The sequence below is a fragment of the Anopheles aquasalis genome, chromosome 3 (genome assembly GCF_943734665.1).
Source record: "Anopheles aquasalis chromosome 3, idAnoAquaMG_Q_19, whole genome shotgun sequence".
Taxonomy (NCBI): domain Eukaryota; kingdom Metazoa; phylum Arthropoda; class Insecta; order Diptera; family Culicidae; genus Anopheles; species Anopheles aquasalis.
Window position 1 is genome coordinate 59,928,549 of NC_064878.1, and position 22,500 is coordinate 59,951,048.

At 48.5% G+C, this 22,500-nt stretch overlaps 5 protein-coding genes across 7 annotated transcripts in view; 2 read left to right on the forward strand and 3 right to left on the reverse strand.

Moving 5' to 3' along the window:
* Positions 1-7,242, forward strand: part of LOC126578338 (uncharacterized protein DDB_G0290685) — a 19,501-nt gene extending 12,259 nt beyond the window's left edge. Inside the window, exon 10 of the mRNA XM_050240786.1 lies at positions 5,921-7,242. Within this exon, the coding sequence (XP_050096743.1) occupies positions 5,921-7,242 (1,322 nt within the window). The remainder of the gene's footprint in view (positions 1-5,920) is intronic.
* Positions 7,243-8,782: 1,540 nt separating this feature from the next.
* On the reverse strand, positions 8,783-11,822 carry LOC126574310 (transmembrane protein 134). Of its 3 annotated transcripts, none has more exons than XM_050234439.1 (3): positions 11,572-11,822; positions 11,068-11,510; positions 8,783-10,515 (listed from the first exon to the last, which is right to left on the reverse strand). In XM_050234439.1, exons 2-3 carry the CDS (start codon positions 11,262-11,264, stop codon positions 10,200-10,202), a joined length of 513 nt encoding a protein of 170 aa, XP_050090396.1. In that variant the 5' UTR covers positions 11,265-11,510; positions 11,572-11,822; the 3' UTR covers positions 8,783-10,199. The 3 variants fall into 3 exon arrangements, with proteins under 3 accessions (XP_050090396.1, XP_050090394.1, XP_050090395.1); XM_050234437.1 differs by having other exon boundaries at positions 8,783-10,557; XM_050234438.1 differs by having other exon boundaries at positions 8,783-10,557; positions 11,575-11,589.
* A 521-nt stretch (positions 11,823-12,343) lies between these two features.
* On the forward strand, positions 12,344-19,611 carry LOC126574309 (citron Rho-interacting kinase). The gene is made up of 5 exons (XM_050234436.1): positions 12,344-12,728; positions 12,817-12,914; positions 12,990-15,010; positions 15,987-18,292; positions 18,358-19,611. Exons 1-5 carry the CDS (start codon positions 12,494-12,496, stop codon positions 19,404-19,406), a joined length of 5,709 nt encoding a protein of 1,902 aa, XP_050090393.1. The 5' UTR covers positions 12,344-12,493; the 3' UTR covers positions 19,407-19,611.
* LOC126574311 (malignant T-cell-amplified sequence 1 homolog) lies at positions 19,604-20,522 on the reverse strand. The gene is made up of 4 exons (XM_050234440.1): positions 20,428-20,522; positions 20,216-20,368; positions 19,828-20,130; positions 19,604-19,755 (listed from the first exon to the last, which is right to left on the reverse strand). Exons 1-4 carry the CDS (start codon positions 20,436-20,438, stop codon positions 19,674-19,676), a joined length of 549 nt encoding a protein of 182 aa, XP_050090397.1. The 5' UTR covers positions 20,439-20,522; the 3' UTR covers positions 19,604-19,673.
* A 205-nt stretch (positions 20,523-20,727) lies between these two features.
* Positions 20,728-22,500, reverse strand: part of LOC126576842 (mucin-17-like) — a 4,182-nt gene continuing 2,409 nt past the window's right edge. Inside the window, exons 2-3 of the mRNA XM_050238144.1 lie at positions 21,581-22,500; positions 20,728-21,510 (exon numbers count right to left, since the gene is read on the reverse strand). The exon at positions 21,581-22,500 is cut by the window's right edge and continues 2,210 nt beyond it. Coding sequence (XP_050094101.1) covers positions 20,728-21,510; positions 21,581-22,500 — 1,703 coding nt within the window. The remainder of the gene's footprint in view (positions 21,511-21,580) is intronic.

The following is a 22,500-nucleotide window of genomic DNA, read 5'->3' on the forward strand; positions in this document are numbered from 1 at the left end:
AAGCGCGGAACAGAAAAGCACGCACATGCGCGCGCACACAACCATGCGCGATCGTGCTTGATCTTGATCAATGGAGGTACTGGGGTGTGGAGAATGGATTGGGTGGATTAACTGGAGCTAAATCATATTAAACAGAGATGTGTATGTCACTATTTTACTCCGAGAGACCACGGGAAGTCTAGCGACCGCAAGCGGATTGAGAGTGAGAGGGAAAGGATGATTGCGTTGAAGTAGCTGCAGCAAACCGGCTAGTAATTTGTAACTGAATGGCAAGAAGGTAGAGAACGAACGAAGGCGCAAATATAAAGCATGTATGCGGGTCCAATAAGCAGCAGCACAAGCACAGGCGATATCGGGGGTGGCACGCTTGAGGATCGCAAGCCAAGTAGCAGCAGCAGTGTGCTGCTCTGGCCATGAAGCGCTGGAACAGGTCCTACACTAAGTCAACGCGAGGTCTTTCCCCCACCGGAAGAGGCTTGAAACGGTTTGATGGCTAATAGTGAGCGTACAGGAGACGAGACGAAGCGTCAGATTCAGGCCTCATCATCATCCTCATAACAATTTCTATAAAACACAACAAAAAAACAAGAAAATCCGTGATATATTGTGTGTTGTTCTCGGTGAAAGCGGTGGCGGTGGTGGTGGTGGTGGTGGTAATAGAACAGAGAAGCGTGGGGTGTGGAGAATGTAATCCGATTCCAGTGCTCTCCGCGGGTTTGATAGAGGCGCGCTACGCTCCTTGAGGTTGAAGCTTAGGCTTGAGTTTGCTAGTACAAAGTGTGGCCTATTGTCTTCCGACACACAGCAGCGCACACGTTGGCTTGCAAGTTTCTTGGGCGTGTACAACATGTAACGATTCTATCGAATCGATTGGTGCATAACAGAGGAGAGCCCATGATGCCGCCAATTGATTGACCCTACCTAAGACCGATTGCTGCTAATACCTGCTACCTGTTCTAATTTCGGCGACGGAAGCTCTCGAAAAAACCCAACGGTGAATGCTGAAATAGATGTCCGAGAGATGGGTTGGGACAAGTAAAACACAAAATCAAATCTTTCCAACATCTGCTAAGCGAATTGAGCATATTCAAACGCGCAAGAACTGGTTTGGAAGCTATAAATTCCGATAGATATGACCTGTTTACCGTAGAGACACAGCAGTACAGCGAACTCTAGTCTCAGTATGAAGAATTGCCACTGAATTTTTAAGAACGACGAGTCCATTAATCAACGGAGCAGTAGCGAGCACAGCCGGCCACGTTTGTAGAGCAGAACAGGAAGCTTGTAAGGAGCGTGTAGGGGGAGGGCATACTAAGTATTAGCGAGTCCCAAACGGCATATGGCAAACCGTCAGCCGCCGAGCGTGTGTAGTGCCGGTAGTGGGCAGTCCCGTAAGCGTGAGCGGCAAACAGATAGTAGGAGACATAATGGTTCCACCCACCATCCACCAAACCCCCAAGCGAGATTGCGAGCTAAATAGTTGTACTCTCACTCTCACAGTATGGATGCGGCTCGAGGAGAGAAAAACACTGTTTCGGAATGTAATAATGGGAGTGGCAGCATATGGGACGAAGTGTGTATGACAAAAAAAAACATGTGAAAAAAATAAAACAAAGAAACGGATCAAATACCACTGGAGTACAAATCGTGCTCTATAGTAATGAAGCTAAAACATGCCGTGTTTGTGTTTTGTGGGTGTTTTGGGTTTTTTTTCGCTTCCAGGATAAAAAAGGACAGTTTTGGTTTGCAGCAGGGTTGCTACGTTTTTGGTAGTGTAGTGGCAAAATGATTTAGTGCTTCAGTGTTTTGATGCTACATAAACTAAGATCACGTATGCACTTGTACTCATGACCAATGGTTTGCTAATTTGATGGAAACGATATTGCCTATCATACCAGGTTTTATTTTTATTAACGATATCGGATCTATCGCTCTGATCAACTCACCACCTAAGTTCCTGGTTATCTAGATAACCAATTCTGGTAACCAACCAACAGCTGTTGCAATCGATCGGTAATGCGATTGGAGGTTCAAAAGAAACGGATAAATGTAGCCCAACAGTTTACGCTCTTTGTTCTTTGTGTTGTTTCAGCACGCCAATTCTCCAATTATGCCAAGGACTCGGGGACTGGGGCCATGATTTAATTACCATCGAAATGTGTCGATGTAGGATTAAAAGGGTAACAACAATACACCCTCTCTTCTCCATTGATTGCCTTACTATTAATAGCAGAACCACGGCAAAGTTTCCGTCAAGCTATTGAAAGGATCGTGGCCTTACTGATAAGGACAAAAAAAAAACCACGACGCCACGTAACTCGCGTGAGCGTGCTGGCACTATTTAATGGTCTTACTCTGAAACATTGGCAACAAATCCACGCAAAATGACGTCAAGAGAATTTAATCGAATACCAAACCACAACCACAACATTTAGCAGTTTATGCTTATTTGAATTTGGACCGGCTTACCAGGTCCGGGAAAAGAAAACAGAAAACTAGGGTGCACCGAAAGCGCGTTCATTGACCCTTGCGAAATCAGGTGGTCGTGGTTGCGGTTTTGTGGGGAAAGCCCAACGCAAAGGCCCATTGGATGGTAAATCGATATGTCGGTGGGGTCGATTGGGGAGGAATTACATTCACAACCTGCTGAAGGTACAGCCGTTGGATAACTTTCCAGCGTACTTACCGCGTCAACCGCGTCGTCTGTCACCGGTCCGTTTCCCAGGTTTCCCAGGGACCGTTTGTTCTTTTCGTTTAACTTTCTTCTCCAACCACGAGGACGCCAACAGTCATAAAGCAGCGGTGGTGGCTGCGGAGAAGGTCCTTTTCGATAAAAAAGAATACCCGTGGAAAGTCGTCTAAGGCATACCACCGTGTGATGATATTTATGACCGTATTATGGTAATTATTTGCCAACTCGTACGACATAATTTGTGGCTAGCAGGCTAGGACTATAAAGGAACATCAGAACAACCCGACGGGAGGTGAGGAACGCCCAACAAATAACGGGTCGCCGAGGCAAACAAATAAAAGCAAACAGTCTGTTCCAGAATGCTGCTTTTTCCATTGGCACCTTGGCACCCGCACGGCATAATTGCTAGTTTTACATGGTTTCGGTTCTGCCTTTAAAAGGTGAGCCACCGGGAAACTCCTTGGAATCCCCGGCAAGTTACCGAGAAAGGGGTGCACACTTGTCTCTTCAGAGCACCACTTCTCAGGACCTGACTGGCCTAGCAGTAACCTGGCCTCCCTGAGTGGATTGTTAATATTTCAACGTCAACACGGTCGCACGTGGTGCTCGTAACGGTAGATTTAGCGACAACCACCTTACAATCACGAGAAGCACGTGGCCGATTCGCGAACGGGGACATTTCAATTATGCCCGTGGCATGGTAGTGGCACAGCACAGACGGAAAGCATTAAGATTGATGGGCTACGGAGGGCTACTTCCGGGCAGGAGGTTTCGCGGTTTCGGCGGCGTACCGATAAAAACGAGCAAACAAAGCACAAAAACTGTCGCCCTCCACCCCGTCTTCCTGTGCTTTTGACGGTCGGTTGGACGCTGGACCGCGTTGCGTTGCGTGGGAATGTAAATAAATATATTACCATAGGAAATGCTTTCTGTTTTTAATCGGCATCATTATTACGATGGTGCGATTTGGTGTTCCATCGTACCTTTATTAACCGAAGCACTGAAGCACATGGCGCTCTACTACTAGGCGCTGTGTGGGCTGTCAGGATTGGTTTGACTATCGGACCCGTGATATCTTAATGGGCCCTAGGAAAGGTGAGACAATATGAGGCGTGCAGGACAAACGCGCTGTAGAGGAATTCGTGACACTTCTTCTTCTTTGCTTATGGCAAATAGATAAAAATTTAATATTCTATCGCTCTTTTACTGAAATTGGTAGCGTGTAAAATGTTGTGAAATTACATACAAATTCATATGGGTTTGTTGCTTAAATAATTACAAAATTGTTGATGGTTGATTAACCATTTTTTTGCAAACCCTATCACGGACAATGACGTCCTTACGTGCCCTTCCCAAATGAACCGGCTGCAGATGTTCGCCAGAGAAATGGCGTGAGCAGCGTCGCAAAACGACAAAGAACTACTAATTATTCATTGACATCGACATTGGTGTGGGGGCGCGCTGCTTAATATGCAGCAGAAATGTAACGACGAAACCAGCGCAAACAATTTCCCAGCCGCATGTCTCACCGCGGCAATAAACGATACTCAATCTGTGCACACCGGCTGCCAGCCGGGTGTCCTTGCGTCCAGTAACCAGCTGAGCTGCATCGAACTCTAGCCTCTCCCTTGTTCCTACCTCTTCGCCTGGTATCCATGGCGACCGACAAGCAGCCCAAGCACGTGGCCCAAGGAGTGGCTCGACATGAGGATGCCAATCGAAACGCGTACTTCCGCTTGATCGATAGCCGGTTTGTGCTTGAAGGTGTTTGTGATAGCACCGCAGTTCCGAAGGACTGTCTTAACCCCCGACTGCAGCTCGAGTGGCGCCGGAACACTGTGCACTTGGATGATTCAGATTTTAACTATCTCCCTTTTTGAGATAAAAAGGACCTCAAGAGTCCTTTGAAAGCTACCTTTTGATTATCGACAAACTCTCTGCAGTTCCTGTGAATCTTGGGCACAGTCGAGAACTCGTTTGGCGCATTGTGCGGTCTCGGTCTCGGGTGCCATCGGTCTTACGTCCTGCGGCTAAAGATCCTCTGGACCGTCGCAGGGGTCGCTCAGTCAACAAACGACCGTCGGTAAGGAAGGAACCTCCTGCCTAACCACGCCAAGGTTGAACTCTTTCTTTCGATTAATTCGGTCACTACTTCGGTCAGTTGGTGTTTTATAGGTGGTGTCCTTCCATTTTCATTTAATTTGACATTCATTCCTTTAAAAAAAATTGACTCTAAAGATTTGAAATGTGTGCTAGCAAATAAGGCAAACAAGTGCAGCGATATGCCGTATGTTTGAGCAGTTTAAAATGGTATACGTGTGGTTTTTGGAAGAACTCGGAACACGTTGAGTTCACGTTTCCAGGATACACACAACAACAAGTTTTTCCGGACACTCGGAGCAACCGTTGAAAGGTGGATTTTTGCCGAAACCAAACAACGTGCAGCATCATCAACATGATCGACGACGATGAGGAGGACTACGAAGGATACTGTAAGTTAGATACTTTACGTGTCTGTGGAAAAATCTGTGAGGATAGTTAAGATCTCTCTAGTAATTGGGTGAATTGGAATACAAGGAGAAGTTTGGCTGGTTCTTTGGTATTCTAGTATTTTTTTTAAACAAATTAAATCGTCCTTGAGAATGTGCATGAAAATTGTTGTCTTTGAAATGAAATCAAACGCTCCAAGCACATTTCTTAGCTCAATTGGAAGCTAAATAAGCAAAAATTTACGTTATTTTGTTTAAACTATCAAATTCCACCCAGTAAATATAATAATTCCACCCCCCATATGTTGAATCTTATAAGATGTGCTTCCATTTATCACGTTATGAGTTTGTTCGTTTAAAATGCTCAACAACGTGTCTTATCATGTGTTTGATGGTGTCTTTACATCCTCGATAGCTTTTATTATTTGAATCAAATTCTGGCTGTATCTTTCGCTACTCCCAGAAAATGGTGTCACACAATCCCCGCCTAGTAGTGGCAGCCTCGAAGATTGAGAGACGGTTAAGGTTAATGCCAATCGATCTCTTCACGATGACCTTGGCGAAGCGACATCTGCTAAGGATTCCACCGATTGAATAACGAATGCGCGACTGAATCTCACACAATCTCCATACACTTGCTGCCAATGCATAAATCAATAAGGGATTCCGTTCGGATCATACGTTTTTTTGTTAAACTTTGCCCCGTTTGCTTCCTGTTTTGTTCTCTCCTGTTTAACAGTTTTGCGGCCAGCGAACGAGTACAACATCAAGGAAAAGATTATTCAGGCTAACCAGGAGTCGTTTGCGATACCGACGCCCCCTTCACCGCGCCATCCTGGGATCGGTGAGCGAAGGGTCACATTTCGGGAGCAGCTAGTCGACTACGAACCGGACGAGTACAGTAGTGAAGACGATGGTTACGGTGGTGGTGGTGGCGGCGGAGGAGGAGATGGTGGTAGCGGTGGCCGTAAGCGAAATGCCGTCATAGAAACGGTGGCCGATGTGCACCGTGATGCGGATAGCTGCACGCAGCGAGGCCACAGTGGAACGGATGCGGACACGATCATCGAAGAGCTCCACCTGGACGAACGGAGGAGTGGCCATGAGGAGGAAGGGGACGGAGAGGAGGAGGTGATAGAGGAAGAGCAGCTAGAGTATGACGAGGACGATGAGAATGGTGTCGGAGCGGGCGATCGGATCGAGAAGCATAAGACTGGTGTGGAAGCGGAACCATCGGACGTCGTCTCGGAGGAAGATTATGGCGAGGAGGAAGTGGCCGAAGGGGAGGACATACTGGAGGAAGGAACCGGAGTAGAGGGTCAGCCGGATGATGAGGAAGAAGAGGAGGAAGAGGAGGAGGAACCGACCGATGGTTCCAGCATGGACACGGAGATACACAATCCGGGCAGCAGTGAGGAGATCAGTAGTAGCCCACTCAAAACGTACCGCAGTGAGGCCGATTCGCGTTCGGGATCGGGAGACTCTCAAGCCGAGGATGGGGCCAGTGAGCATCACCATGCTGGTGATGATTACGATGATCGCTACGAAGATGACGATGAGGAACATACCGAGCGGCACACGCGAAACGGCGGTGAGTGTTCCGATGAGGAAGAGGAGGATCAACGACCACCGCTGGAATCGCACCGTGCCCGTCGTTCGGTCAACTGTCGCCGGAAGTGCTGCCGGCACAAGAAATCGAAGGCCGACAAGCTACCGTACTACAATGGGTTCCGGTCGGAGTATGGATTGTCGCGAGAGGAGTTGGAGGAGAAAACACGCCGACTGGAAGCACGTCGTAAGCGGGTCCGGGAACGGCAGCAGCGTCGAACGGCCGAGCAACGGCAGAAGGCACAATCGAATGAGGAAGCCTTTGCCGCTTGGCTACACGGGAAGCTGCGCAGCTCGATAAACAAGCACCAGAACATGTACGACGTGAGGCATCAGAGCATCGGTGGACAGCACGGCAGACATCAGCAGCAGCAGCAGCAGCAGCAGTTGCTGAATCCGATTCAACGGCGAAGAAATGCTATCCATACGATGCACCAGATCTCGTACGGATAGAACTAGGTTGTTCTCATTGAACTGTCGCTGCTAATCATTTCAATAAAGCCTCACACAACACAAGCACGTGATCTTTGTTGGCGGGTGGTTCAGTAACATACCTTAGTTTTAGTCCTTGCTACACGGAACGGGCATCCGGGCGAAGTATAGAATCTACCATGGTAGTGCTGTCCGATCGGAAATTGTAATTGTTCGCTTTGCCAGTGCCAATTATAATCCGTGAAATCCTTTATGCAGTTCACTAGAGGCACTCCAGGATTACGGACATACCGTACCATGCTGCTCCACCGCGCTGCTCGCGCGACCTATTTTGCATAATGACACAGCATCGAACTGAAGTGCCAGTGGATGCCATTCCTTAGCCATTTGCATCAGCAGCAACAGCAGTAGGGTAGGTACGCGTAGCACGTCATGGCCATTCCATGGAGAAGCGACGGCCGGAACTGCTGGAAAGCTAAGGTACGGTTCAAGCAATGGTCAGGGAGCACGCGATTGCACGAGTCACACGAATAGTCCCGCTGACCAGTGCTGCCACTCTACAGCCGGCACAACGAAATCCCTCGAACTCTACCATTTTCTCTTTCTCGATAACACGCAATAGCTGGTACCGGTTCCCGGGGCGTGCGAGATTGGGATGATTGATTTTCCGGTGGACCGAAGCTGCCATGCTAGGAGGCTGCACGGACGAACGGCCCTATTGCAGCGAGCGGAACAATCACGGAATGCGCGATCCCTGGGCGTCGCCAACTTGTCGTTGTTGGCATGTAGTAAGGGTCTTAATCAAATGGAAAACAGGTGGTGCCTTAGTGGACGCGAAGAGGTCCGGAATGGGGAGGAAAATCCGTTTATTAGTTAATCGCCCAGGACGCCATTAATTAAGCCTGACACGGCATGTGGCAATCCCATCATTTCGTGGCACGCATATGAGCAGCAGTGACCTTTACTTTCCCCTTTTTCGAGTTTGAAATTATATGCGCAGCGGTTGGGGGCGTTCGGAAAGGATCATCATTGGTCCCAACACTGGTGCGGAGAATATCTGTTTATAAAACGGTTTACTATATATTTGCTTTATTCTAATAATTAATTTCATTACATTGCGACGTTGAAAGGCGTATTACTTTTCGTATTACAAAGCCAAACCCGTTCAAGAGTTTCTACCTATCCTCTTATATCTGTCCCCACCCCCTGTCCCTCATCAGTATCTGTCATGTGTTGGTCAGGGAAAGGTGCTGAAGGGTGTTTTTTATCTGAAAAAAACTACCTTTTTCTTTATTATACTCGTCTTACCTCTCTCTCTTTTCAATGTACTACGTATTGTACCTTTGCCGCCCGGTGGATTTATCTAAATGTCAATGTGCAATGTGTTAAGTATACAATGAAAAGAGCGTTCTATAGCTGCTGCTGGACATCGTGGGAAAAGGATTGCCCATAGACTCCTAAAAGTTTCCGAATTTAAGTCTCTACATCCCTGTGCCGTGTACGTGCATGCCTGCGACGAAAACGGGACGTGGAACAATTTAGTTAAAGCTCAGTCAATGTGTCTGTGTATTTGTTTGTATTTTAGTGTTGTTGCGTTAGTTGCTCAAACCAACTAACGTTTAAACCTAACCATAACAAGCGCCATTCCTGTTGATGATCGATTGTTACGATGCCACAGGAAACTAATGCATAAATACTTTCTTCCGCGATTCTCCTTGTTCTGTTCCTTCCTTCCACTCGGTAAACTGCTTTTCTAATTATTCACCCGCCACATGCTTCGGGGATACAGTCTCAGGATCGTTCAAATTGGTTCGAATTGATTGCCTAATACTGACCGCACCGCTTTCGGTCTCCAGGAGTCCGACTTCAGTGCACCATCATACCGTATCCATATCCATGCTGTTCGTACATTTTTCCTCTCTCTCTCTCTCATTAACTTAAACGCGTAATGCTTACGTACACCTATTGCTACTCCTTTTATATGTCGTCTAACCAACTCTTCCTGTCGTCGTCAAGGCTTAGGTCAGCGAACAATAGAGTTGAACGTTGTGTTGACATGTCTGCTAGTGTGTCTCCTTCACTCCCCCCCGGCGCATTCCCGTATGCAACGTGATGCGTGACCTCATCAATCGATTGTGAAACTAATTATGACACACGTGTCGGATCTGGATTGGTACGGTGGTCCATTCTTTGAGCGTAACAGCGCATGCCAATCTGGACAGGAGTTGCACATGTGCCATAGCATGTTCGCCCCTCCGTTTCGTTTGGCAGATCTGGCCAGAAAATGATGGCACATCTATAGCTCTTTGGGCATCTATCTGATCTCTCGTCGTCACTGTTAAGCTGTTCTATTCAACCGTGTTTAACTTTGCAGAACTATACTGATTGCAACTACTACCGGTGGTGCAGCTAAATAATGTACGCTCAGACCGTTAGTTTTTGTTTTTAACCTAATCAGCTTCTCATCAAGGAAGACGGTGCTACAGCCGCAGTCTCAAAAGCAAAAAGATCAAAAAAACAGTTTAATCAAAAGGCTGGAGGGATTCGCTCAAATCACATGCTTCACAGTTATGCTATAAGTTAATATCCATTCGTTTTCTTCACCTCTCGCTTGAATTTTGAATGATTTTCCTTTTTCCATTGTGATAGCGGTTGGACATGCCGCCACACACTGGAATGTGTTTTGGGGTTTGCTGCTGCTGTTGCTGCTGCTACTATTGGTTGCTTCCTAGCCCGACGATGATCAACCTACAAGTACTGAGATGAAGTCATGGATAAAGGGATAAAATGATGCATTCTTCAGTGTGATACACTTTCGACAATCCGCTGGATTATCTGGCCCGCCTTTTTGCTTCCGACTTTAATGATCGATCGATCGATGATCGTTTTTTGCTATGATCACAATACTCTTGGGCACGGTGCTACCCGTCGCTCCCTTGCTCTCGTCGTCTTCCATCCTTCCAGTTTCCTACAGTGCTCTACGTGAAAAGGGGCAAATGGTAGAAATCGAATCCTCGATAGCCACGTGCAGCCAGCCAGATGTACACGACGTGATAGGCACCCGGGACGAAGCAGATGAATCCGGCGACAAAGAACACGGCCGCTTGCGAACCGTTGTGCGGTTCTGCCAGAGCGTACGCGCCCATCGCTATGAGGCCGGTGCCGATGATCAGCAACGCTGCCGCGGCCAGTACGGTGCGCCAGTTTTCGCGCACTTTCGGGTGTCTCCAGCAGTAGGTATAGGTATCGCTGGACGATAGGTGGCCGTACTCCTGTATCAGCGAGTCGCTATCCCTGGAGGTGGTATCATCGGTGTATTTAAGGTTTCTGCTGCTGCTGTTGCTTCCGGAGCCGCCAGCCAGGTGGAGGTGGTGGTGTTGATTACAACAAGAAGCGCGTGTATGTGTGCGTGTGTGTGGGTGTATGTTTGTGTAGGTGAACATAGGATGTAGTTTAGCAATTCCCAGCACCAATAGCGAACGAAGGACGAGCAGGAACAACGATGTACCATCCGCATCCGCAACCCCAACCGATCCGCAGGCCGTTTTGCAGGTTGCGTGGGGTTTGTTGGACATTACGGGAGGGAAACGGGAGATGGTTAGTTTGAGGGAGTTTGGTGGATGTAGATTAGAAGAAATAGAGGAAGAAGAAAAGATACCAGAATTCTAATTTACCAACTCTACAGAACCAACAGGACAGCACATATTAGCAAATGATGACTATTGTTTCCAGTCGGTGAGCCGGTGTGTGTGGGGTGTGTGTTTGTGTGTTCCGACAGCTCACTGGCCTTCAGAAGCGTCTATAACCCGGAAACGGAAGTCCGCCCGGCCACAAACCGGTTCTTACCTTTGATCGTGAATTCTGATTGAAACATCGTCCGGTGAGCGCGCTTTCGCTCGCATCGGTGTGCTGATGACGGTGGATCCGTACACTTTAATCACTTCGTCCGTTTCCTCCTCAAACGCATCGTGGATGGAGAACCGTTTGCTGTTGGACGTATCCTTGCCGTACGTACCGCGGCCGCTGCCGTTCTGGAGATTCATGCTGGCGATCCTGTCTATCGAGCCCGCCCGTTCGACTCAGTTACCGTGGAACGCGGCGTTGCTAGGCGATTGGAACAAGCAGGGACGAGCGGGTTACTTCAGGCGCTGCCTTGGCCCATACGCATACTTGGATTGATGAGGCAGCCAGGTGCTTCTTTCTTCTACTCTGCTTTGTTTCGCTTTCGGCCGCACCGGAAATGAACAGTCGCTCCTCTACGCCAACCAAATGCTACACAACACTGGCACCTGCGGGTTAAGAGACAAAACGTACTACGCCGCTCGATCACGAAGAAACTCATTAACATACGACCGATTATGAGACGATGATGGCACCACCTCCTCCTCCTCCTCCTCCTCCAGGCGAAGATGCAGTGCGCTCTCGGGCTGCACCGGGCGGTGCTGAAGAGCGCGTTACAGTTTTCGCGGCCTCGTTCAAATTGTTGCACTGTTGGGCTCGCGGGTTACTTGGTTTTCTCGAGCGAACAGTACAAAACCATGGCGGAACGGAATAATTGATATTTTCGTACAGCAACACCAAAACTGGCTTGTTTTCGCCTACGTACTGCACCGTCAAGCCTCCGGCTGATTGGATGCGGATGCGTGTGTCAATGCAGGAGATGCGTTTGGATTTTAGAGCAATAATATTCAATAACTCGATTAAATTACATATTGTCACGAACTAACTAAATTTCACTAGTAATTTCATGGTTTTCTTTTAATTTTTTAGCTTTTAAATAACTTTGTAACAGTCAGTGTGGACGACTAACCATGATAGTTTTGGTGCAAGGAAATACAAACCGACTATTAGCGAGTGTCCTTTTCCTCAAAAATGTCCTCAAACTCAATAAACTCAGCCCAAATCCGTTTTCCTAATTAAACAGGAAGCTATAATGAAACAAAACCGGCAACAGCTTCTTTGAGATGTTTTTGTAACTGTCGATGTAGCTGCAGCGAACAGTGTGAACCCACCCCGGCAAAATCAATCATCGACGAAACAGCGCGTTTGAAGAACTGGCAGCACTGTAACGATCAACGGTTTTCTTCATCAAAGTGAAGCGGTAAACAGTTTGGAGCGGGAATTTTTCAGCTGGCGCTACAGATGGCAAAAAATCCGCGTTCGCTTGGTTAAAAACTGCAGTTTAGCTGGAGAATGAAGTGCAAAGTGTAGACGATTCACGATTTGTGGGATTAGTTTCATCGTTGGAACGGTTGATAAAGCATAAAGCATCATGTCGAAGTCTACAAAGGAGCAGGTGAAGATTGCCACCCGGACGGCGCGTCTGAACGGGCTGGTACTGGGGCGCGCGACCAGTGACGCCGGCCTTGGCCCGGCCGGAAATGGAGGCATGCAGGTGGCCATCAGCCGTGAGGGGTTGCTGGATTCGTTGTTCGTACTGTACGACGAATGCAGCAAGGATGCGCTTAGAAAGAAGGACAAGAACATAGCGGACTTTGTGAAAAAATGTAAGGAAGAAACCGGACGGGCAGCCAAACATGATTTTCCAGATCCCAAACCTAATCTTACGAATTTTCCATTCATTTTCTTTCACAGATCGTCCCATCATCAAAGAAACCCGCGCATTGCGCGTTAACGAAAATGATTTCGAAGTGAAGTGTCTGATTGGGAAAGGATACTTTGGCGAAGTGCATGTGAGTATTCTATCTCACCATCGTTTATCCCTGTGGACGGACTAACAGTTCTTGATTTTATCTCTTTCGCTGCAGCTTGTGACTGAACGCACGACGGGCAACGTGTATGCCATGAAAAAGATGCGCAAACATGTTATCACAGCAGCTCAGGTTCGCGAAGAGCGCGATATCATGGCGATCAGACGCTCGGAATGGATTACGCAGCTGAAGTACGCCTTCCAGAACCCGGAGTGCCTGTATCTGGTGATGGAGTACCTTCCGGGTGGCGATCTGCTCAGCTTGATGATGCGTACTGGCGTTTTCGACGAGGAACTGGCCCAGTTTTACCTCGCCGAACTGACGGCAGCCCTGCATAGCTTGCACGAGCTCGGGTACGTGCACCGTGACATCAAACCGGAAAATATTCTGCTCGATCGATTCGGACACTTGAAGCTGGCCGATTTCGGCAATGCTACAGTGATCAACGAAGACGGAAGCGTTACCAGTATGACACCGGTGGGTACGCCGGATTACATCGCACCCGAGTTGCTCCAGACGCTCTCGACCGTCGGTCGATCGGCAAACTTGACCAGGCACGATGTAACGTGTGACTTTTGGTCGATGGGTATCATTGGTTATGAGCTCGTTGCCGAAGAAACACCATTTCACGGTGAGAATGTTAACGAAACGTACTCAAAAATCATGGCACACTGCGAGGGAATGATTACGAAGAAGCTCGTCTATCCACCGCACGTTGCCATTTCCACGCAGTACCGTGATCTGCTCGATCGGTTGGTAACGAGCGTTTGTAACCGGATGTCGTACGCCGAGATCGTGCGGCATCCGTTCTTTGGGGATTTGGATTGGGATCGGCTCCGCTTTATGATCCCACCAATCATACCGACCGTGACCGGTGATGACGATACATCCAACTTTGAGGATGTCGGCAAACGGCGTTCGATTTCCAACAAAAAGCCCACATACAATCTGGGCAGCGTGAACGATTTCTCCGGATTCGATTTGCCGTTCCTGGGATACAGTTATGTGCACGAAGATGAGTCGGACGCGGCCGGTATTTATCGCGACACCGCCGAGCACATGTCGGCAGCACGTCTGGCCGCAAAGTCCAAGGAACAAGACCGTCGCCTGAAGGAACAAAGCGCAGAAATCCATCGACTGCAGCGTGAGCTACTGGAGCGTGATCGTAAAATCGCCACCATCTCAGTGCGTGGCAAGATGCTGGATGAAACCAAGAAGGAACTCGAGAGTATGAAGAACCTGTTGAAGGAAAAGACGGCTGAGCTAGCGTCTAGCCGCACGGAACTGAAAACCTTACGCAACAGCCAGAAGATTGAGAAAGAACAGCGGGCGAAAAACGACGCTGCCATCGCGGAGATGGTAAGCATGAACCGCAAAAAGTGGGAAAAGGCTAAGCAGGCCTCGGATCAGAAATATGAGCAAAAGTTGGCCGAAAAAATGGCCGAAATGGCATCGATCAAGGAGCACATGGAAAGCGTGAAGGGCGAATTAAAGTCTAAATTGAACGAGTGTAACCACCTTCAAGCATCTGTCGAGAACTATAAAGATATGTTGAAGAAGTCCAAGGAAAAACTACAAATCGATAAGGAAAACATTGAACGTGGACATCAAGAGCTAAACGCAACATACGAAGCCAAGATCAACGAGCTGCGAGGCAAGTGGAAGTCGGAGAAGGAACAGCGCACGAAACTGGAATCGGAAAATCGTGAGCTACGTGACCAACTGCAGGAGGAAGCTTCGAGGGCCAAATTTGTCGAAGAAACGCAGCACAAGCAGACGGAAAACATAAAACGCCGTTTGACGATGCAGATCGAGCAGAATAACATAATGCGTGAAGCTAAACAGTATTCCGATCAGATGAGCGAGGCGGTGCATAAAAAGTATGATGATTTGCGGACCATAATTAACAAGATGCAGGACCCGACACCGATTGCAACCAGTAGCGTCACCAGCAGCCGGCGCTCATCTCTCGTCTTCGAGCAGGAGTTCCGCAGTGCCAACTCGAGCATGTTGGACATGTCGACAGTTGTTTCTGCTAATGTTGAGGCCCAGCTGCGCAATGATCTAATTAAGGCCAGGTAAGTGAGATTGACAATTACTTTAAAGTATAGCCTTAGTTAGCGAATTTGGGTTTGGTTTATTAAACAGTCTTGGTTTGTGTTTGGTAGTAAGTATATTGATTTGGTTTTTTTGTTCTCCTTTTCTCCTTTATCCATGCGTATCGTAGAGTAAAATATTTGGAGGTTCCTATCCTTCGCTTTACTACTAAAAACGATACAAGTTCTGTGAAATAAGGAAAGATTTCCTTTTATAAAAAAAAAGTTTGATATTGCCAGAGCTATACGATCTCGTCGTTCAATTAAAATTGTTTGCGGTTTCTTACTAGAACCGAAAAGAGAGGCTACTTGCTAGAATTAGAACAAATCACTTATTATAGTTTGCCAAGTAAAATTGAATTGGAAAGATAATCGAATTATCGAAAGGTTGTCAAAACGTGGGCACATGTATTGAAAGTAACCAATACCGTAGCCGGTAGTGTGATGAACTCAATCAAAAAGAATTCAAATACGTAGGCCCTGGCCTCTTGGTCTGTAGCAGACAATTGAAATGGTCTTTTGTTTTCCAATGGAATTAAAATTCTCTGTATCTGTTCATCCTGGCGCGGGCCGATGCTACAGCCGCGAGTCGGCAACGTACATCAGGTAAACGTTATTAGAGTTAGGAAATGTGAGGCGACACTTGGTCAGAAGGTTTGGTTTTCGCTTAAATCATTCGTTTGGGTTTGTAGGGCGGTAAAATTATAATAGTTTCAGTTATTATTAATCAGTATTGCAGTGGTCGGTATCTTAACGCGGTTAATTATTTGAAATAGACACGTGTTTTTTGCAATCCTTTAGTTTTTGTTCTCATCAATAATGTATTACAATCAACAGTAAATCGTTAGTTTGCATCCAAAATATGCATTAGTTGATTAAAACTATCCACACCACACTGGAACCACCTTATATCTTACTTTTCCTACTTCCTTCGATCCTTCTCGATCATTTTGCGCAGGGAGAGTGAATCGGAGCAGCGCAAGAGGGCAGAAAATCTGGAAGAAGTGGTCGGACGACTGGAAAAGGTGATTGAACAGTTGCAATCATCGGGTAGCCGCCAAGGCGCTGAAACTCTGCTGGAAAAGCAAAAAGAACTCCTGGAGGGTAAGCTGACGGCCATCCGCGAACAATCCATTTTGGATAAGCAATCCGCACGCACGGCTAACCTATCGCTCTGGAAGCTTGAGAAAGAGTTAGACACTTTGCGGGGAGAAAAGAGCATTTTCACGCGACGTATGGAGCAGGCAGATGAACGCGTGACCCGCATCCGTCACGAAAAGGAAGAGCTGGAGTTTAAACTGAAGCAGCAGCAAGAAATCGTAAGTCACCGCGACAAACAAATTGAGGAGCTGCGTGCCGATCTCGTTGCACTGAAGGATGAACTACGAAAAGAGCGTGAACTGTGGAGTAGCTCGGAGAAGGACCGGCTAGCGGAAAAAACGGAGCTCATCGAGTGTGTAGCCAAGATTGCGTCCCTCGAGGAGAAGTTGATGGAAAATCTACAAAAACAGCGCCAACTGAACGATCGAACACAGCTGCTTCAGGCCGAAAATGGGCGGTTGAGCCAAGAGCTGGAAGTGGCCCAGGATGAGCTTAGTGATGCCCAGGAGGAAAAGGAAAAGCTGGAGCAACGATTGGCGAACGTTACTAAGAACTTTAACATGTTGAAGGCTGCATGCAATATCACCGAAACACAGCTAACCGAGCTGGAGATGCTGCTGGAGAAGGAATCGAAACGGAACAAGGAATGTACTGAGCAGATGGAGGCTCTGCGCAAACGATTTGCCGACAAGGACGCTGATCTAGAACGTGTACGCCAAGAGCTGCACGAGGAGCGGTCGGACAAAACGTTGAGCCAATCGCGCGTTAATCATCTGCATGGCGAGTACGAAGAGTTGCGCCGTAAGTTCGAAGAGCTGCAGCAACAGATGGTCGAGCAGCAACAAGAACTGATCGAGAAGACGAGTAATCTCTATGAGGGCCAGGAGCGCATCGAGTTGCTCAATCACGATGCGGAAAATCTACAGAAGGTGGTCGCCAAGTACGAGCAAGAGCATTACATCCTGAAGGAAGAAAACTCGCGCATTCTAACTGATCTCTTCCTGGCGAAGGAACACATCACGCAGCAATGCAACGAGTTGCGCGAGCAGCAGAATCAGCTGCGCCAGCTAACGGGCGAGCTCGAGCAGATGCAGCAAGTTGTGCTGGACCAGAAAGCATCGTACACCGAGCGCGATATCCAATCTAATGGTAAGATTGCGCAGCTCGAGAAGCTGATCGAGTTTCTACAGGCCAAGGTGAAGGAGTATGAGAAAAAGAAGAAGAAAACGCTTGCCGGAATGATCTTTGGTACCACAACAGAACGGAAAGAGAATGTAACACCGAATGTTATCGCTGGAGGTGGCACTGCGAGTGCGATTGAATCAAGCCCTGCTTACCGGAAGCTGCTGGAGGATCTGCAGAAAGAACGTGCCCGAACAGAGCAATTGACGGAGAAGCTGATGCGCGCTAAGATTGAACTAAGAGTTCCATCGGTGGGCGGCGAGGGAACCGTTACGCGTAAGCAGCAAAAGGACGATCGTAATCAGCATCAGGCGGAGCGGACCAGTTTCCAAAATACTGCTACGAACAATCGATCGGCACTCGAAACAAGCACTAAATCGCGTCAAGCAGCCGTTAGCAGCACAGCTGATACAAAGCGTCGTTCCGGCGGACAAAACAAACCACGTGTGGAGAGAGGTGCGTCTAAAGCGGATGGGAAACCTACTGGTACTGCTACCACTGGCGAGGCACATACCTTTCGGATGACCGTCGACGAGAGTTCGGGTTCGAAAACGAAGAAATCAACAACACATCTGTGTGGAGTCTGTGGACAGCAGATTCTTCACGGACACACCTACTGGAAATGTACGGAATGTGCACTGGCGGTCCACCGTGAGTGTTATCCTTCGGTGACCGGCGGTTGCGACAGTGGCGAGAAGCCACACGATGGCGATGTAGAATTAGCACACGAGTCTTTGGATGACTTTGCCGATGAACTGCTGGGTGCAGTCGGTGATGATGAGGACGACGATGTTGAATCGATCGAAGCGAACATCGCTGCTGGACAGGGCCGTAAAAGTCCCGCCTTCTCGATGACTAGTGCCGAGGAGAAAGCGGAAGAGGATCGTTACGTGGGCGATTTGCTATTCAAAACCAAGCGGCTTGAACCTCGCCTCTTCATCAACGATGTGTACGAGGTCAGCGAAAAGGCGGTCCTTCTCGGTGAGTGCAGAGAAATGGTTGAGATTTCGCATTTCAATAATATATGCTCGATTGGTTTTTTCCAGGTTGCGACACGGGACTCTATTCGTACCATCTGGAGACTGGTGAGCTGGTCCATATTCGTGGTATTTCGAACGTGCGATCGTTTGCCGTGTCGCACGCTATACCCAAAGCCATCCTGATCGGTTCGGAGGGCGAGTATCTGTATCAGTGCGACTTGCGTCACCTGCAAAATCGTGCCCACGCCTCGTCCTGTCTGCAGCCGAAGCTGGAATCGTTTGTGCTCGATCTGTCGATCGCGAATCGCACGAACACTGAGCGCTGGCATATCGTTCGCATGATGGACGACATACCGGCCGGCAGCAATCTATCGGACGCAATCGCTATTGCCGCCACCTCGTCTCGGATCGTCATCCTCAAGTTCGACGTTCAGGCTGGCCGTTTCAAACCGGTCCGTGGTCTCGATACCGTTCGTCCGGTGTCATCCGTGCTGTTCACCAAGGACACCGCCATCGTCGGTTCGGATAAGTTTTTCGAGATTGATCTGCGCACGTATGTGGCGGAAGAGTTTCTCGATATGTCGGATTCCTCGCTGCGGGATATTCGAAACTGTGTGCCACTGGCGGCATTCCGCATCAACAGCCAGGAGTATTTGCTTTGCTATCATGATGTCGGTATCTTCGTCGATGATTCCGGATGGCGATCGCGCCCGGATAACATCAACTGGGTGCACGATCCAGTTGCGTTCCAGTACCGCGAATCTTGCCTATTCGTAGCGCATGCCGATTGCGTTCAGGTGATGTACATCAGCAAATCCTACACGAAGGATCTGGCCTGCCGTCAGTCGCACGCGGAGGATGAACGGCGAGCATTCATCAGTCTGCGCGAATCGCCCCGTCTGCTGGCGCCCCTTCAGTTTGCGCGAACCTCACTCTACGTGGCGTGTGAATGTGGCCCCGAACGGGAGCAGGAGATAGTGCTGCTCGATGGAATGAAGGCCCTGCGAACGGTGGGATTCAGCCGATCTCTGGAAACTCTCTCTTCGCTCGCCAGCATTCCGACAGCCGTTGGTCGCAGCCGTGAATCGCTTTCCACGCTGGGTCATGGTGTTTAAGTCTACGGACTTCTTTCCATAACAGATTTTTTTTTACGTTAACTTAATACCTTTTCTTTAACTTTCATAATATGACTCCACCCAGACTTCCGATTATCTACATCAGCCATTCATTCTTATTTCTTAACGTTCTGTTCTATTGCTGTTTTTGAAGATGTTACTTAATAATGGAATAAAAAGGAATAAAGCGAACTGCATTTATGGAGCGAATCGATTTGCATGGCAAATGTATTTACACCTTACGAAAGAATTCCGCTTTTCACCGCATTACTTGACCGGTTTCATCTGCCACAATCCGTCGTTGAGATAGTGACAATTTTCGACCCCCACACCTTTGTTTAATTTCGCACTGAAAGAAGAGAAAGAAAGCGAGCAGATTAGTGATGGATTTTTGTAGAAGAATGCCGTTTCTACAACTTACATATCTTCCGTGGACAGAGTGGTTTGGCCGATGGCAAGGGCGTGCTCTTTACCTTCCGCCATAACCGCCACCACCGTACCTTTCTCGACCGGCGTCATGCACGCACCGGGAGACGTTAAACCGGGGCACATGATGTTCGCGCCGCTCAGCACAAACCGTATGGCACCCTTGTCAACCTGCTCCATCGGCAGGAAGAACGGGAAGCGGTGGTACAGTCGCAACGTTGGCATCCACTGGCCATCACGATGCCGGAAGAACACCTGCTCTCCGGTTCCATTCACCAAAATCTCGATGTGATCGTGGCTGCAAAACCGGAACAGATGGTGGCACAATAAGTGAAAACCCTGCGCCCAAACCGACTCCGTATACTTGCTCCCGGACAACGTACCATTTCACTATCCGGAAGGCATCTTTTTTCGGCAGTATGAGATCGATGTGACTCTCGATGAAGGGAAACTGCTCAATCAGCTTGGCTCGGATGCCCTTCTGTACCGACGACTTCAGCTGTTGCACCCCGGAGATGCTTTCTTTCTCATCGAACCTGTGGGGAATGGGGGCAGGGTAAGCAACCAATAAGAGAAGAGCTACAGTTTTACGTACTTTTTAAACATTTTCGGTCCGTTCCGGGGTCGTCTCGTTTCGCCAAAAAAATGAAAAAGTTCCTTTTCCGTTCGACACGCCGCCTTGTCACAACATTCCTGTTTTTGCGCAAAAAAAACTGCACGTGTATGTGTAGAGTGGCTTTCTCTTGGTTGGAGTTTGCGTAAAGAAATTTTCTTGCATTTCATTTGAAGAGTTTTCGAATTCGTATCATAATAACGCTAACTGAATACGATTACTTACAAAATCTTAAATAAATAATTTATTCTTCATCTTCTTTGCACTCGTACTCTCCCTTTCTCAGCCCAGGAATCGACCCATGTACAAGACCAAACCAGTCGGATTATGTCGCACTAGGTACAGAAACGGTGTATCGAATACCAACGTGCGAGGTGCCGGCCCCACCAGTGATCGATTCCGTTGCAGTCCCTTGCGACGGTTCCGCTGGACGAGCCGCCGGCGGTTAGTGGAACCCTGCTCCACCGACTGCGCTGCCGATGGTCCAACATTTTTCGGCAAGTTCGTCGAAAAACTACGGAACGGAAGTGCCGATCTAGCGAACAAATCGTCATCATTCGCACACATGGCGAACGAATCCGTTTGGATGGTTTCGGACAGGTATAGGTTCGAGATGGGCGAGTCCTGCAGTCCATTAAAGTTGGCTCCGCTAGCGTTGAACAGATTTTGTAAACCAAGCTGCTGTATACTGCGGCTCATGTTGTACATGGTGGACTGCACAAAGTAAGGCAACTCCACCTCGGCGTACGCCGTGCGTACCGTTTCGTCCGGGAAGAGCTTCAAAACGTTGGCCACGTTCTGCGTGTGAATGTGAGCTTCGAGAGCTTCCAGGCGGTTGGCTACGGCCGCCCGAGCAACACCGACTTCCGGTTTCAGGAAAAAGACGGACACATTGCTCGTTGAGCCGGGCAGCGAGACGATCGTTGCATCGAGAGCTTTTGAGAAACCGGTCGAGAAACCGGATCGGAATGTGACACTGGGCATGCTGTTGATGGTGCCATCCGGCTCGGAAGAGCTCCTGCTGAATTTCATCGTGCCGTACTTGGTTGGTTCGTGACACTCATGCTGTAAAGTGATAGAAGAATGTCGTCAGAAGAGCATGCGGCCCGAGTTCGGGAGCAGTACAGATACTTACACGATAACGGTTTCTGCTAATCGATATCAACGGTGAACGCAAATGTTTCAGCGTGTCTACGTAATCACGCGGGAAATCTCCGCTCATGTGTCTCAGAATTTCATCCTTCTGGTTAAAGTCGACGGATTCGGTGACTGCCGAATAGATCTCCTGAACGCGCGCCCTAAAGAACCGCTGCAGTCGTCCCTGGTTATTGTCGCTGAGCAGTGTGTTCCTGAACGATGAAGATCCTTCGAGCTGTTGGCCTGGATATTTCGGGGCAATGCCAGCACGACGGTAGCGTGGTTTCAAGTCATCGCCAATGGATTTAAAGAAGAGATGCGGATTAAAGGAGGTCATCTCATCGAGCCCGATCACACCATTGATCCTCTCGGCTGTGGTTCCACGTGTACCGAGGAACAGCATGGACAGCGTGGTTATCGTAGCGAACGGTGAGTAAACCATACTTCGGCCCTCCAACGATGGTACCGAGTGTTCGGTTAGATCACGGTACAGCGTCGTTCCCAAATTGCTACAGATCGCAAGGAAACGCAACAGTTCCGTTTCCTCTTCATCGACAACGGTTTTCAGCTCCAGCTGGACCGGTACTTGCTGCTCAAGGGGTGCAGCGGCCTGAGCGCCCATCGTAAGCATTTCGCCAAGTTTCATAAACGAAGCAACGGTTTCGTTCAACATCGGCTCCGGCATAGCCATGCTGCTCTCAGGCTCTTGGCTCTTTAGTGGCTGTGAAGGAGTTGCCGCCGGCGAGTTGTCGTCATTGGCTTTGAGTTGGATTTGGGGGAACTTTAGTACCGAAGCCACCGTTGCGGTCTTATCGATGTAATCCGACATATTCATCTCGGCCGGGAAGCCTCCTAGAACAGCGTTCATCCTCGTCAGATTAACAGCGGGCGTTTCCTCGTTCACTAGGCCAGCAAATC

Coding starts and splice junctions, on each gene's coding strand:
- LOC126574310 (XM_050234437.1), bottom strand. CDS start 11,264: ATGAATCTCCAGAACGGCAGCGGCCGCGGTACGTACGGCAAGGATACG. Junction 10,558..11,067: donor ATCAGAATTCACGATCAAAG/GTAAGAACCGGT, acceptor CGGAAGCAACAG/CAGCAGCAGAAACCTTAAAT.
- LOC126574309 (XM_050234436.1), top strand. CDS start 12,494: ATGTCGAAGTCTACAAAGGAGCAGGTGAAGATTGCCACCCGGACGGCG. Junction 12,729..12,816: donor AGCGGACTTTGTGAAAAAAT/GTAAGGAAGAAA, acceptor TTTCTTTCACAG/ATCGTCCCATCATCAAAGAA. Junction 18,293..18,357: donor CGAAAAGGCGGTCCTTCTCG/GTGAGTGCAGAG, acceptor GGTTTTTTCCAG/GTTGCGACACGGGACTCTAT.
- LOC126574311 (XM_050234440.1), bottom strand. Junction 20,131..20,215: donor GCCTTCCGGATAGTGAAATG/GTACGTTGTCCG, acceptor CCGGTTTTGCAG/CCACGATCACATCGAGATTT. Junction 19,756..19,827: donor ACTCTGTCCACGGAAGATAT/GTAAGTTGTAGA, acceptor CTCTTCTTTCAG/TGCGAAATTAAACAAAGGTG.